Consider the following 15,234-nt stretch of genomic DNA (forward strand, 5'->3'; position numbering starts at 1 on the left):
CTATTTAGACTGCAATTAACCTTATTTCAACAGATAACACAAATTTATTTTATCAGTTGATTTGTAAGCTAATAAAAAATATTTTATAAGTAAAGATATTGCACATTTTATGATTTTTATTTTGCTAACAAAGCACTTTTATTTTGATGCTTTGCTTTCAAAATAACGAGTTGTATTTACTTGTAAATATCAGGCTATATTGTAATGCAACTATTGCAAACAAAAATTTCAAACATCTTCACACAACATTTTAAAAAATGCATTTAACTCATGGCTCTGTTTTTCTCATCATTTCTCCAATTTTGTTGATAACTTGTAAACATTTTTCCCAACAGAGACAATCTCACCAATCATTTTTCACTATGCCATGATGACAACCACAAACACCAACAACAACAGCCCAGAAAGATTCAGTTTAAGTATTCATTTGGCAGCAACATTTATCTTAGGAAATTCACCAAAACACCATATTAAGGATCAACTTTGTCAGAAAGGGAAAGAAAACTGCAAAGGTTTCTAAAATGTTGAAGCATTAACCCACCTTCCGAAATACCATATGTGCTGACTGGACAAGTTCTGTTTCACAGTAGCTAGTACAGATTGCTTCAGAAACACTTTTGTAATGTCAAGTGAGAAAAAAATTATGTGAAGCTGGGGTATACAGGAAGTGGCAGATACAAGCAAATCTGAAAGCTAGTAGCACCTATTAACCTTGAACTAGCCTGTTACTCTTTCAAAGATTAAATGATCCCCAGGTAATCAGTAATGAGCTTAAAGATGAGTTACTCTTTCAGGAAATGGATGCACGTTTATATATAAAAGCAATGACCTGGAAGAACTGGAGTCAGAGTTAGTATAAAATTCTAAGCATTATTCCACATAAGACTTTACTTAAATAAAAGGATGAATTGTTCTGTTTATATTCCTTTGCAAAGAGGACAGTCTAACCTTGTATTTTCTGATAATTGCATAGTAGCTAAGTTCAGTTGCAAGAAGCATGTGTAGATTTTATCTTTCCAAGAAGAATGATTTTTGCCAAAGTGTGTGGAGTACTGCAAAGAGGAATACACACAGAGGCGACTTAATCCAGGAAGGCCGCTAAGTGAACACTGGATTGGGCCCACCCCCACCCTACATAGCCCTTTTCAATTCATGGGCTTCAGAGTTTATGTTAAAAATCAAAGATTCTGCATTGCACATGAGAGAAAAATTAAAATATATATGTGAAACAAGACTAAACAGACCTCAGCACTTATATTTACCATATAGTAGTGCAATTTCCTAAAATTGAATATTTTGCAATCATGTATATTATTCCCTCTATCAAAGGTTGAAATCTCTTTTATCTTCTTGAAATTTCTGCCCAAAAGGGTCAACACTGACAGTGAGACCCCAAAGTCACTTCAGCACAAAGTCCAAAAACACCAAAAATTAAATAAAATAAAATGAAATGCACCCCCTATGCCTTGCAAGCACCAAATGAAATCACTTTCTTCGTTTGAAGTTTCAAATTATGACAACCAAAATTCATGTAATGGGATTCACTTTACCTAGGCACCAACTCTGAATATTACTGTCCAACAATTATTTTAGGAAAGCTTGTCTGCATTAAGATTGAAGAAAAGGAAGACTGTCCATTAACATCCTAAATACTCGAAACGTCACTGCCACACATCAAAAGAAAACCATTCTTCCAATGAAAAAGCTCTAGCAAAAAGGAAAATTGTCAACACACGCGTTGTGCCAGAAATTTGAGCCATTACAGTAGTAGCATTCTCCCAGCATCAAAACAGAGAAATCAAACATTTGAACCATTAGAACCACCTCGGAAGCAGCAGCTTTGGTTTGTGTGAACAGCCTTCCTGGCCAGTGTGAAGCCATCGGCACAGTGGGTGTGGGTGGTGCGCAGCAAGCGTCTTACCTTCATACAGCGCTTTGAATCCCTGGGCACTCACGGCGAAGTCTGTCGTGAACCACAGAGTAAGGATGGAGCCACTGCTGACGATGGAGGAAGGCAGCTGAAATCCCGATAACCTGAATTCGAAAAAGACGTGAATACAGTTAAAAAGTATGAACTTGCTTCTGAAGCTTATTTGATGAAGTCACTCAATTCTTCTTTCCACCGTGGCCTATTTATTTTACATAAGTCATTGAACAATTACATGATCCGTACACCAGGCGTTGCCAGTTCATTGAAATGAAGCACATTCCAATACTAGAACTTGCTTATTTAAACAATTTTTGAAAAGATCCTTTCCTGAAGGAAATGTACAATACACCATTGTCTAAACATAATGCATGGAAACAATGCACTCAACATTATACCTGCAACACAAATTAACATTCCACGTGCTTTTGAGTTTATTTTTCTAAGTGATCAGTGTGTTGTCACATCTCATAGTTAACATGCTTATCTTTTACTATTTCCATACAATAGATCCATTTCTCTTGAAAAGAAAACATATACTAGTCACAGCATCAGAAATAAGAGTCAATGATTGCCTTGAACAGATGTCAAATGAATTGATTTTAATATTTGGTTTTCAAGACAGATTTTTTAGATTGTAAGATATATGTTTCAATTATCATTAAGTTGGGATACATTTAGATATCTTAACGATGATAAAGTCAGAACTCTGAAGGACTGAACTAGTATAATGATATGCACAATACTTTACAAATGAAGAGCTTTTCAAAAGGCCAAAGAGATGTTTCATCAGTTTATATTTTACCTAAAGTTTGCTAATTAAGCAGTGTCTCTACAGATAAATGGTTTAGTACAGTCTGAACACAAACCTATGATTCACAAAAACAAACAAACAAACTAACTTGAGCGCTCATTCCTAGTAGGAGAAACTCTGTCTTGCCAAGAAGCCTATGGTATTAAATGCTTGATTACAACCACTGTAGTTGCAGAATCAAACCAGAAGCTAATAAGAGAAAAATGAAAAGACAATCGCCAGCTGCTAAACAGCACACTTCCAAATAATCCATGGATCAAAGAAGTCGCAAGGTAATTTTTAAAAATACATTAAACTGAACGAGAATACAAAATCCAAGATATCAAAATCAGCAGAGCTGAGATGGGAAGGAATGGCACTAAAAGCACGCACAGAAAAGAGGAAAATTCTCATATTTGTAATCCAAGTACCCATCTCAAGAGCTTCAAAAAGGTATAGTAAAATAAACCAAAAGCCAACAGAAGGCAAAAAATTAAAAGCACCAAAATCAGTTGAAATGAAAGCAGAAAAACAATGAAACAAAGTTTCCACTTGGAAAAGATAAACAAAATTAACAAATGTAGCAGAAATGACCCTCCCTGCTCCAAAAAAAAGGGCAGGATAAGAAAAGACATAGATATCTAATATCAATAATAAAATAGCAGATATTACTTGAAACCTCACAGACATTAAAAAAATGCCATAAAAACTATAGCTATAAATTTGACAACTAAAATGAAACTTGTTACTTTCTTTAAATACACACAGGACTGCAACTTACTCAATGAAACAGATCAATGTGAATAAGCCTATAACTATTAAAACTCCCCCAAAAGAAATGTCCAGGCCTGGCTGGTTTTACAGAAGAATTCTTTTGCCTGCCTTAAGAGTCAATGTCTGATTCACCCTAAAATAGACTGGAATGGGTGAATTTAACTCAAATGACCATTATATCTACTACTGTGGGGAGAAATCCCTTAGAAAAAATGGAGTAGCCATCATAGTCAACAAAACAGTCTAAAATGCAGTACTTGGATGCAATCTCAAAAACGACAGAATGATCTCTGCTCGTTTCCAAGGTAAACCATTCAATATCATGGTAATCCAAGTCTATGCCCTGACCAGTAATGCTGAAGAAGCTGAAGTTGAATGGTTCTGTGAAGACCTGCAATACCTTTTAGAAATAACACCCAAAAAGATGTCCTTTTCATTACAGGGGACTGGAGTGAAAAAGTAGGAAGTCAAGAAACACCTGGAGTAACAGGCAAATTTGGCCTTGGAGTACAGAATGAAGCAGGGCAAAGACTAATAGAGTTTTGCCAAGAGAACACACTGGCGAGAGCAAACACCCTCTTCCAACAACATAAGAGAAGACTCTACACATAGACATCACCAGATGTTCGATACCAAAATCAGATTGATTACATTCTTTGCAGCCAAAGATGGAGAAGCTCTATACGGTTAGCAAAAACAAGACCGAGAGCTAACTGTGGCTCAGATCATGAACTCCTTATTGCCAAATTCAGACGTAAATTGAAGAAAGTAGGGAAAACCACTAGACCATTCAGGTATGATCTAAATCAAATCCGGTATGATTATACAGTGGAAGTGAGAAAAAGATTTAAGGGACTAGATCTGATAGACAGAATTCCTGATGAACTATGGATGGAGGTTTGTGACATTGTATGGGAGACAGGGATCAAGACCATCCCCAAGAAAAACAAATGCAAAAAAAGCAAAATGGCTGTCTGAGGAGGGCTTACAAATAGCTGTGAAAGAAGGGAAGCGAAAAGCAAAGGAGAAAAGGAAAGATATACCCATCTGAATGCAGAGTTCCAAAGAATAGCAAAGACGGATAAGAAAGCCTTCCTCAGTGATCAATGCAAAGAAATAGAGGAAAACAGCAGAATGGGAAAGACTAGAGATCTCTTCAAGAAAATTAGAGATACCAAGGGAATATTTCATGCAAAGATGGGCTCAATAAAGGACAGAAATTGTAGGGACCTAACAGAAGCAGAAGATATTAAGAAGAGGTGGCAAGAATACACAGAAGAACTGTACAAAAAAGATCTTCACAACCACGATAATCACGATGGTATGTATGATCACTCACCTGGAGCCAGACATTCTGGAACGTGAAGTCAAGTGGGCCTTAGAAAGCATCACTATGAACAAAGCTAGTGGAGGTGATGGAATTCCAGTTGAGCTATTTCAAATACTAAAAGATGATGCTGTGAAAGTGCTGCACTCAATATGACAGCAAATTTGGAAAACTCAACAGTGGCCACAGAACAGGAAAAGGTCAGTTTTCATTCTAATTCCAAAGAAAAGGGAAGGCCAAAGAATGTTCAAACTACTGGACAATTGCACTCATCTCACACCCTAGCAAAGTAATGTTCAAAGTTCTCCAAGCCAGGCTTCAGCAATACATGAACTGTGAACTTCCAGATGTTCAAGCTTGTTTTATAAAATGCATAGGAACCAGAGATCAAATTTCCAACATTGCTGGATCATTGAAAAAGCAAGAGAGTTCCAGAAAAACATCTATTTCTGCTTTATTGACTATGCCAAAGCCTTTGACTGTGTGGATCACAATAAACTGTGAAAAATTCTGAAAGAGATGGGAATAACAGACCACCTGACCTGTATTTGGGTCAGGAAGCAACAGTTAGAACTGGACATGGAACAACAGAATGGTTCCAAATAGGAAAAGGAGTACGTCAAGGCTGTATATTGTCACCCTGCTTATTTAACTTATATGCAGAGTACACCATGTGAAACGTCGGGCTGGAGGAAGCACAAGGTGGAATCAAGATTGCTGGGAAAAATATCAATAACCTCAGATACGCAGATAACACCACCCTTATGGCAGAAAGTGAAGAGGAACTAAAGAGTCTCTTGATAAAAGTGAAAGAGGAGAGTAAAAAAGTTGGCTTAAAATTCAACATTCAACATTCAAAACTAAGATCATGGCATCTGGTTCCACTACTTCATGGCAAATAGATGGGGAAACAGTGGAAACAGTAGCTGACTTTATTTTTCTGGGTTCCAAAATCACTGCAGATTGTGATTGCAGACATGACATTAAAAGATGCTTACTCCTTGCAAAGTTATGACCAACCTATACAGCATATTAAAAAGCAGAGACGTTACTTTGTCAACAAAGTTCCATCTAGTCAAGGCTGTGGTTTTTCCAGTAGTCATGTATGGATGTGAGATTTGGACTGTAAAGAAAGCTGAGCACCGAAGAATTGATGCTTTTGAACGGTGGTGTTGGAGACAACTCTTGAGAGTCCCTTGGACTGCAAGGAGATTGAACCCATCCATCCTAAAGGAAATCAGTCCTGGGTGTTCATTGGAAGGACTAATGTTGAATCTGAAACTCCAATACTTTAGCTACCTAATGCGAAGAGCTGACTCATTTGAAAAGACCCTGATGCTGGGAAAGATTGAGGGCAGGCAGAGAAGGGGATGACAGAGAATGAGATGGTTGGCTGGCATCACCAACTCAATGGACATGAGTTATAGTAAACTCTGGGAGTTGGTAATGGACAGGGAGGCCTGGTGTGCTGTGGTTCATGGGGTCACAAAGAGTTGGACATGACTGAGCAACTAAACTGAATTGAAATGAAGTTCATAAGGATGGGATCCTAATCCAACAGGATGAGTGGCCTTATAAGAAGAGGACAAATGAGAAAGTCTCTCCCTTTCCTTCCTCCACATACAAACACTAAGATAAGGCCATGTGAGCACATAGCCAGAGGACAGGTGTCTATCAGTCAGGAGGAAAGTCTTCATAAGAACTTGACCATACCTCACCCTCACATAGATTTCCATCCTCTAGAAATGCAAGAAAATGAATGTCTGTTGTTTAAGCCATCCAATATATTAGTATTTTTGTTGTAGCAGACCAAGCTAAGATACTCTGATGCCCATGATAGACAAAGGCAGTACAGAAAAAGAAAACAAACCAATATCCTTCATAGATACAGATGTGAAAATCCTTAACAAAATTAGAGAAAATAAAGTAAACAGTATATATGAATAATTATTCAACAAGACCAAGTAGGGTTTCAGTTCAGTTCAGTTCAGTTCAGTCGCTCAGTCATGTCCGATTCTTTGCGACCCCATGAATCGCAGTACACCAGGCCTCCCTGTCCATCACCAACTCCCGGAGTTCACTCAGACTCACCTCCATTGAGTCAGTGATGCCATCCATCCATCTCATCCTCTGTCATCCCCTTCTCCTCTTGCCCCCAATCCCTCCCAGCATCATAGTCTTTTCCAATGAGTCAACTCTTCGCAGGAGGTGGCCAAAGTACTGGAGTTTCAGCTTTAGCATCATTCCTTCCAAAGAAATCCCAGGGCTGATCTCCTTCAGAATGGACTGGTTGGATCTCCTTGCAGTCCAAGGGACTCTCAAGAGTCTTCTCCAGCACCGCAGTCCAAAAGCATCAATTCTTTGGTGCTCAGCTTTCTTCATGGTCCAACTCTCACATCCATACATGACCACAGGAAAAAACATAGCCTTGACTAGATAGACCTTTGTTGGCAAAGTAATGTCTCTGCTTTTCAATATGCTATCTAGGTTAGTCATAACTTTTCTTCCAAAGAGTAAGCGTCTTTTAATTTCATGGCTGCATTCACCATCTGCAGTGATTTTGGAGCCCAAAAAACTAAAGTCTGACACTGTTTCCCCATCTATTTCTCATGAAGTGATGGGACCAGATTCCTACTCCAGGGATATATATGCAGTTCAGTATTTGAAAATCAACCAATGTATCTGCCATAATAACAGGTTGTAGAATAAAATCACATGATTGCAATAATCCATGTAGGAAAAAACATTTGACTAATTTAAATATGAAGTTATGACAAAAATTTTAATAAAATATGCACAGAGTTTTAAAACTTCTCCAACTTGACAGTAATTACCTGCAAAAGAACCTACATCTAACATTATATTTATTGAGGGAAGACTGAATGTTCCCCCATAAGATTGAGAACAGGCAGAAATGTATGTATGATTTCATCCCTTTCGTTCAACACTGTGCCAGAGGACTTAGCCAGTGTAATAAGCCAAGAAAAAGAAATAAAAGCATATAGATCAGAAAGGAAAGAAATAAAATCCCACCTATTTGCAAATAAAGCAATTATCTATATATGTTATGCCAAGGAATCTGTAAGAAAACTCCTAGAGCTAATAGTTGAAGTTAGCAAGCATGTAGTATATACAATAGTCACACAAAATTCAATTTTATTTATACAGGCTAGCACTGAACATGTGGACACCAAAATTAAAGATACAGTGCTGTTTACAATCAGCCAGAAGAATACTTAGAAGTAACAAAATAGGTACAAGACTGTGTCCTGAAAACTGTATAATGCTGAAGAAAGAAATGAATGAAAATTTAAATAGAGAAATATATTATGTTGAGAGATTGGAAGACTCAGTATTGAAAAGACATCAACTCTCCCCAAATTTTATGTACGTTTAAGACGGTTTTCATCCCAGCAAGATTTTTTTTTAGATATAAACAAGATTATTCTAAAACTTAAATGGAAAGCCAAAGAAAAAAAGGGACATCTTAAACAATTTTGAACAAGAATAAAATAGCAGAAATTTTGAAAATGAATAAATCAGTACACTGGTTTTTACCAAAACCATGTGGTATTGACAGAGGGCAGACTCATCCATCACTGAATCAAAACAGAGAACTCAGACTCCTGTAAACATGCCCAAATGATTTTTGAAAAGTACAAAGGAAACTCAGTGGAATAATGAAAGCCTTTCATTGAATGAATGGTGCTTGAACAACTGGAAGTCCACAAGCAAAAACTCTACATGACACCCTACAGAAGTCCAATGTCCTATAGAATAATTAACTCAATACTGATCACAGACATAAATGTAAAATGTAAAAGTGCACATCTTTTACAAGAAAACAGGGGGAAACCTTTAGGGTCTTGGACTAGCCAAAGTTCCTAGAGGGGACACCAAAAGCATAATCCATAAAAGGAAAAAGTGATCTACCAGACATCATAAAAATTACAAACTTTCACTCCATGAAGCGCACAGGTAAGAAATGACAAGACATGCTGGAGACTACTAGAAAATATTGGCAAGCCACATATATGACAAGGACAACTGTCTACCATATATTTAAAAAAAATTTTTTTTAAAGACTCAATAGCAAAAGGACAAATAATTTAACTAGTCAAAAAACAAAGTGTCATTTCATCTAAAAAATATACAGATGGCAAATAAACACATGAAAAGATGTTCAATATCATTAGTCATTTGGGAAATGTTAACAAAAAACATAAAGAAATATTACTACCCACCTATTCACAAGGTCTAAAATGAAAAATAGTGAAAATACCAAATGTTGGCTTGGGTGTGGAGAAAATGCACTGCTTATAAATCACTAGTGGACAGAGTCATTTTGGAAAACCGTGTGACAGGGTTCTTAAAAAAAATTAAACATGCAATTATCATATGACCAAGCAATGATTCTTCTGAGCAGTATTAACCCCAGAGAACTGAATATTTATGCTCACACAAAATCTGTAGAAGAATATATATTCATATATATATTCATAATATATATTTATATTTATGTTTATATTTATATATATTCATATATATATATGCATGTATATATTAACATATATATATGTACACACACACCAAGTGTCTTCAGTTGTGTCTGACTCTGTGACTTCATGGACTGTAGCCTGCCAGGCTCCTCTGTCCATTGGATTCTCCAGGCAAAAATACTAGAGTAGGTTGCCATTTCCTCCTTCAACAGATCTTCCTGACCTAGGAAACAAATCCATGTCTCCTGCACCGGCAGGCAGACTCTTTACCATGAGTATCAATCACCTGAGAAGCCCATATATATACACACATACACATATATACATATACTTAATCACAAACTGGAAATTATGCATATGTCCTTCAAGAGCTGAATGGTTTCCAAATTGTAGAACATCTATGCCATGCATTGCTACTCAACAATAAAAAGAAATGGACTATTGACTTTTAACACCTGGATGACTCTGCAGAGAATTATGCAGAGTAGAAAACAGTCAATCCAAAATAGATTACATACTGTATGACTTCAACATTTTTGAAAAGACACACTTATTGAAAAGGGGAATGGGCTATCTGTGACCAATAATTAAGGAGGGTTTGGGACAGGAGGGAGGTGAGCATTACCATTAAAGGATCACATGAGGGATTCTTGGGCTTCCCTCATGGCTTCTGCAATGCAGGAGACCCCAGTTCGATTCCTGGGTTGGGAAGATACCCTGGAGAAGGGATAGGCTACCCATTCCAGTATACTTGGGCTTACCTGTGGCTCAACTGGTAAAGAATCCGCCTGCAGTGAGGGAGACCTGGGTTCGATCCCTGGGTTGGGAAGATCCCCCGGAGAAGGGAAAGGCTACCCACTCCAGTGTTCCGGCCTGGAGAATTCCATGGACTGTATAGTCCATTGGGTCGCAAAGAGTCGGATATGACTAAGCAGCTTTCACTTCACTGAGGGATACATATCTTCTGCATCTGGGCAGTTTCAAGGTGAATATCCTGCAGTGTCCATCTACTACCATTTTTTAAGATATTACCTTTGGAGAAACTGGGTAAAGTATACACAAAATCTGTGTTGTTCCTTACAATTGCATGTAGATCTATGATTTTCTCAAATATAGAAGTTTACAAAACAAAGTTTGGAGTGGTTGGGGCAGAGGCACTTAAGAACATATATATATATTGAGATAAAATTCATCTAATTAATAAAACACAGAGTATTTAATAATAAAACATCTTCTCACTAGGTTGAAAACAAAGTTAACAGAAAAATGTTAAGGATTATTTTATTTAGTGATAGTGTGTTTTGAAGTTTTAAATAAGTTTAAGTATAAAATAATGTGGTTTATTATTGTTGTTGTTTAGTTACTAAGTCATGCCCAAATCTTTGCAACCCCATGGATTGTAGCCCACCAGGCTCCTCTGTCTATGAGATTTCCCAGGCAAGAATACTGGAGTGAGTTGCCATTTCCTTCTTCAGGGGATCTCTCTAACCCAGGGACTGAACCCGTGTCTCCTGAATTGGAAGGCAGATTCTTTATCACTGAGACACCAGGGAAACTCAAATAACGTGATAACACATTAAAATAAACTCATTTGAGTTCTCTTTAATGAAAGTGTCAAATAATAGTTTAAATCACTTTAAATCACTGAAGTGGCATGAACTCATTCATATGTGAGATCTAATGAATGAGGCCGAATGTTGATTGAGGGCAGTGGAGAGTGTAACCTGTTCTAGTTAATCATTAAGAACATTCAAGGGCTAAACTTGTGGTCCAGTGTTTACAGACTTTACCCCTCACACCAATGGTGAGAGAGGAATGTGATAGCAATGACAGTGAGGCACTCGATTTTTGGTTTCCCTGCAAACATGTCCTTGAATATGAAAATCATGGCAGTTTTCATTCCAATCCAAAAGAAAGGCAATGGCAAACAATGTTTAAACTACCACACAACAGCACTCATTTCACATGTTAGCAAGGTAATACTCAAAATTCTCCAAGCTGGGATTTAACAGTATGTGAACTGAGAACTTTCAGATAGATAAGCTGCATTTAGAAAAGGCAGAGGACCCAGAGATCAAATTGCCAACATCTGCTGGATCACAGAAAAAGCAATGGAATTCCAGATAAACATCGATTTCTGCTTCTTTGACTACATGAAAGCCTTTGTGTGGATCACAACAAACTGTGCAAAATTCTTGAAGAAATGGGATACCAGATCACCTTCCCTGCCTCCTAAGGAATCTATATTCAGATCAAGAAGCAACAGTTATAACTGGCCATGGAACAACAAACTGGTTACAAATTGGGAAGGGAGTATGTCAAGGCTGTATATTGACACCCTGCTTATTTAACTTATATACAGAGTGCATCACGAGAAACACTGGGCTGGATGAAGCACAAGTTGGAATCAAGATTGCAGGGAGAAATATAAATAACCTCAGATATGCAGATGACACCACCATTATGGCAGAAAATGAAGACAAACTAAAGAGACTCTTGATGAAAGTGAAAGAGGAGAGTGAAAAAGCTGGCTTAAAACTCAACTTTCAAAAAACTAAGATCATGGCATCTGGTCCCATCACTTCATGGCAAATAGATGGGGTAACAATGGAAACAGTGACAGACTTTATTTTCTTGGGCTCCAAAATCACTGTGAATGGTGAGTGCAGTCATGAAATTAAAAGCTGTTTCCTCCTTGGAAGAAAAGCTATGACAAACCTAGACAGCATATTGAAAAGTAGAGACATCTCTTTGCCAACATAGGTCCGTCTAGTCAAAGCTATATTTTTCCCAGTAGTCCTGTACGGATGTGAGGGTTGGACCATAAAGAAAGCTGAGTGCCAAGGAATTGATGCTTTTGAACTATGGTGTTGGAGAAGGCTCTTGAGAGTCCCTTGATCAAGGAGATCAAAAGAGATCAATCATAAAGGAAATCAACCCTGAATATTCATTGGAAAGACTGATGCTGAAGCTGAAGCTCCAATACTTTGGCCACCTGATGGGAAGAACTGACTCATTGGAAAAGATCTTGATGCTGGGAAAGATTGAGCATAGAAAGAAAAGGGGGCAACAGAGGATGAGATAGTTGGATGGCATCATCAACTCAATGGACATGAACTTGGGCACACTCTGGGATATGCTGAAGGACAGGGAAGCCTGGTGTGCTGCAGTCCATGATGTCACAGAGTTGGACATGACTGAATGGCTAAACAAACAATAACTGATACATCACTCATGGCCTATGCTTGAGGACCCTAGGGATAAATTTAAGTGTTATCTTCCTTTGAGAAACATATTCTTAAGAACTAATTGTTTTTTTTTCTTTTTTTAACATCTAGTTAAACCATCCAACATGTGGATTTTTATAGTAGCCTCACTGCAGATTCTGTCCATATGCAACCTCTCCAATTTTTACCACGCTGCCATCCATGTATCCTTAGACCTTTATACTCCACTTCATCTCTAGATGTAGCTCATCAGGGTACCACACAATGGGAGTCAATGAAAACAGGAAAGAAAGAAACTTCAGTCAGCCTCCCCCTCCCGATTTTTATCACACTTACAACATATTCCCATTTGACCTGCTTCTTCATAAAGTGAGACTCAGAAACATTATCGTCACTGTCAGAAAATAATCTTAGCATCATTATTCGAAGCACTGGGTTTTCATATGATGCCCTAGTTGAATCATTTGTGCGAACAGGAAAAATACAGTTAGAAAAGGGAATGGGTATGAATGAGAAAGCTGACAGGAACATTTCATTCTCAGGGGAATATATTCAGTGTTGGGCTTCCCTGGTGGCTTACACAGTAAAAGAGTCTGCCTGTAGTGTGAAAGACCGGAGTTTGATCCCTGAGTAGGGAAGATCCGCCGGAGAGGGAAATGGCAACCCACTGCAGTACTCTTGCCTGGAAAACCCATGAATGGAGGAACCTGGCAGGTTACAGTCCATAGGGTTGCAAAGAGTCTGACATGACTGAGCAACTTGACTGCTTAATGCAGTGTAGGTCCAAACATCTCTTTCTGCCCCCCTGGTAAATCTGTCTCTGCCTTTTTCTAGTTGCTTGCTGTCCTATAGAATCTTATTTATTGTATTTCCTACTTGGAGAAAGAGATCCCCCCTCTCACATGTAGCAATCTGACAGAGTATGACAGAGCATGCCTGTCAAATTTGAGTGATTTAAAAGTAAAGTGAAGACAATTTGGGGAAGCCCTTCCATATTCTTAGTACATATTTACTTGGTAGAAATGTGAGTTTCAGAATGGAACAAGTTTATTCTTTCATCTCTCAAGAAATTACTAGAATGAATTGCACTTAGAAACAGACCCAAAATACTGCATACTATGCTGGGCTGGAAGAAGCACAAGCTGGAATCAAGACTGCGGGGAGAAATATCAATAACCTCAGATATGCAGATGACACCACCCTTATGGCAGAAAGTGAAGAGGAACTAAAAAGTCTCTTGATGAAAGTGAAAGTGAAGAGTGAAAACGTTGTCTTAAAGCTCAATATTCAGAAAACTAAGATCATGGCATCTGGTCCCATCACTTCATGGCAAATAGATGGGGAAACAGTGGAAAGAGTGTCAGAGTTTATTTGGGGGGCCCCAAAATCACTGCAGATGGTGATTGCAGCCATGAAATTAAAAGACACTTACTCCTTGGAGGGAAAGTTATGACCAACCTACATAGCATATTCAAAAGCAGAGACATTACTTTGCCAACAAAGGTCCATCTAGTCAAGGCTATGATTTTTGCAGTGGTCATGTATGGATGTGAGAGTTGGACTGTGAAAAAAGCTGAGCGCCGAAGAATGGATGCTTTTGAACTGTGGTGTGGAGAAGACTCTTGTGAGTCCCTTGGACTGCAAGGAGATCCAACCAGTCCATTCTAAAGGAGATCAGTCCTGGGTGTTCATTGGAAGGACTGATGCTAAAGCTGAAACTCCAATACTTTGGCCACCTCACGCAAAGAGTTGACTCATTGGAAAAGACCCTGATGCTGGGAGGGATTGGGGGCAGGAGGAGAAGGGGATGACAGAAGATGAGATGACTGGATGGCATCACCGACTCAATGGACATGAGTTTGAGTAAGCTCTGGGAGTTGGTGATGGACAGGGAGGCCTGGCGTGCTGCGATTCATGGGGTTTCAAAGAGTTGCACACGACTGAGCGACTGAACTGAACTGAACACTATCATTCAACATACTCAAATTGCTGATATCAATGCAGTAATCTTGAGTATTAGATGTGGTGAAGCTGGAGGAAGAATAGTAAGAAATTTAGCGAGAAGCTCAGCAGAAACACGACTGGTGTGAGCATAGCTTGTTTCACAGAAAATAATGAGGAAATTATAGTTCCATTCAATAGAGGTGCACTTCTAAATGAAAATAGTATCTAGTTCATTTCTTTTCTATTCTGCTGAACATATTTTTATAAAAATTGATATAAAAGTTATAAATCTCACAATATCAATTTCAATGATAGACATTATCAAAATGTATAGGCCATATACATACATGGGTCTCACATATACTTAAACTATTGCATAATTTAACTGCTAAAAAATGTGTCAGATTGTAAACTTCATGATCACATCTTCATTTAACGTCTCTTGGCAGAGACCAAGTTAAATACTTTGCAATACTTTCTTTAAACTTTTATTAAAAAAAAAAAAGTTTGTATGTTACATGGTTGGCACAGCAGCAAAGATATTTGAAGCTACTATAATTGAAAGTCTTCACTGTTATTAATAAGAAATTAAAGACACCAGTCTTTTTTTGTGTACTAGGCAATTACAAGTGCAGATGTGGAACATATGTACTGCCTGTTTCCCCCTTCCCAAAGCTCGTATCACATTGGTTTGAGTCTGGTTTGACTTAAGAAGGAAGTGATGTAGTCATTTGGTTTGCTCA

General features: G+C 38.0%; 1 protein-coding gene across 1 annotated transcript in view; it reads right to left on the minus strand.

The window, feature by feature from the left end:
* The window catches only part of CSMD1 (CUB and Sushi multiple domains 1), a 2,072,278-nt gene that overhangs the window by 1,435,931 nt on the left and 621,113 nt on the right, over nucleotides 1–15,234 (minus strand). The window contains exon 3 of the mRNA XM_061404066.1: nucleotides 1,922–2,034. Coding sequence (XP_061260050.1) covers nucleotides 1,922–2,034 — 113 coding nt within the window. The remainder of the gene's footprint in view (nucleotides 1–1,921; nucleotides 2,035–15,234) is intronic.

The sequence above is a fragment of the Bos javanicus genome, chromosome 27, assembly GCF_032452875.1.
Source record: "Bos javanicus breed banteng chromosome 27, ARS-OSU_banteng_1.0, whole genome shotgun sequence".
Lineage (NCBI taxonomy): Eukaryota > Metazoa > Chordata > Mammalia > Artiodactyla > Bovidae > Bos > Bos javanicus.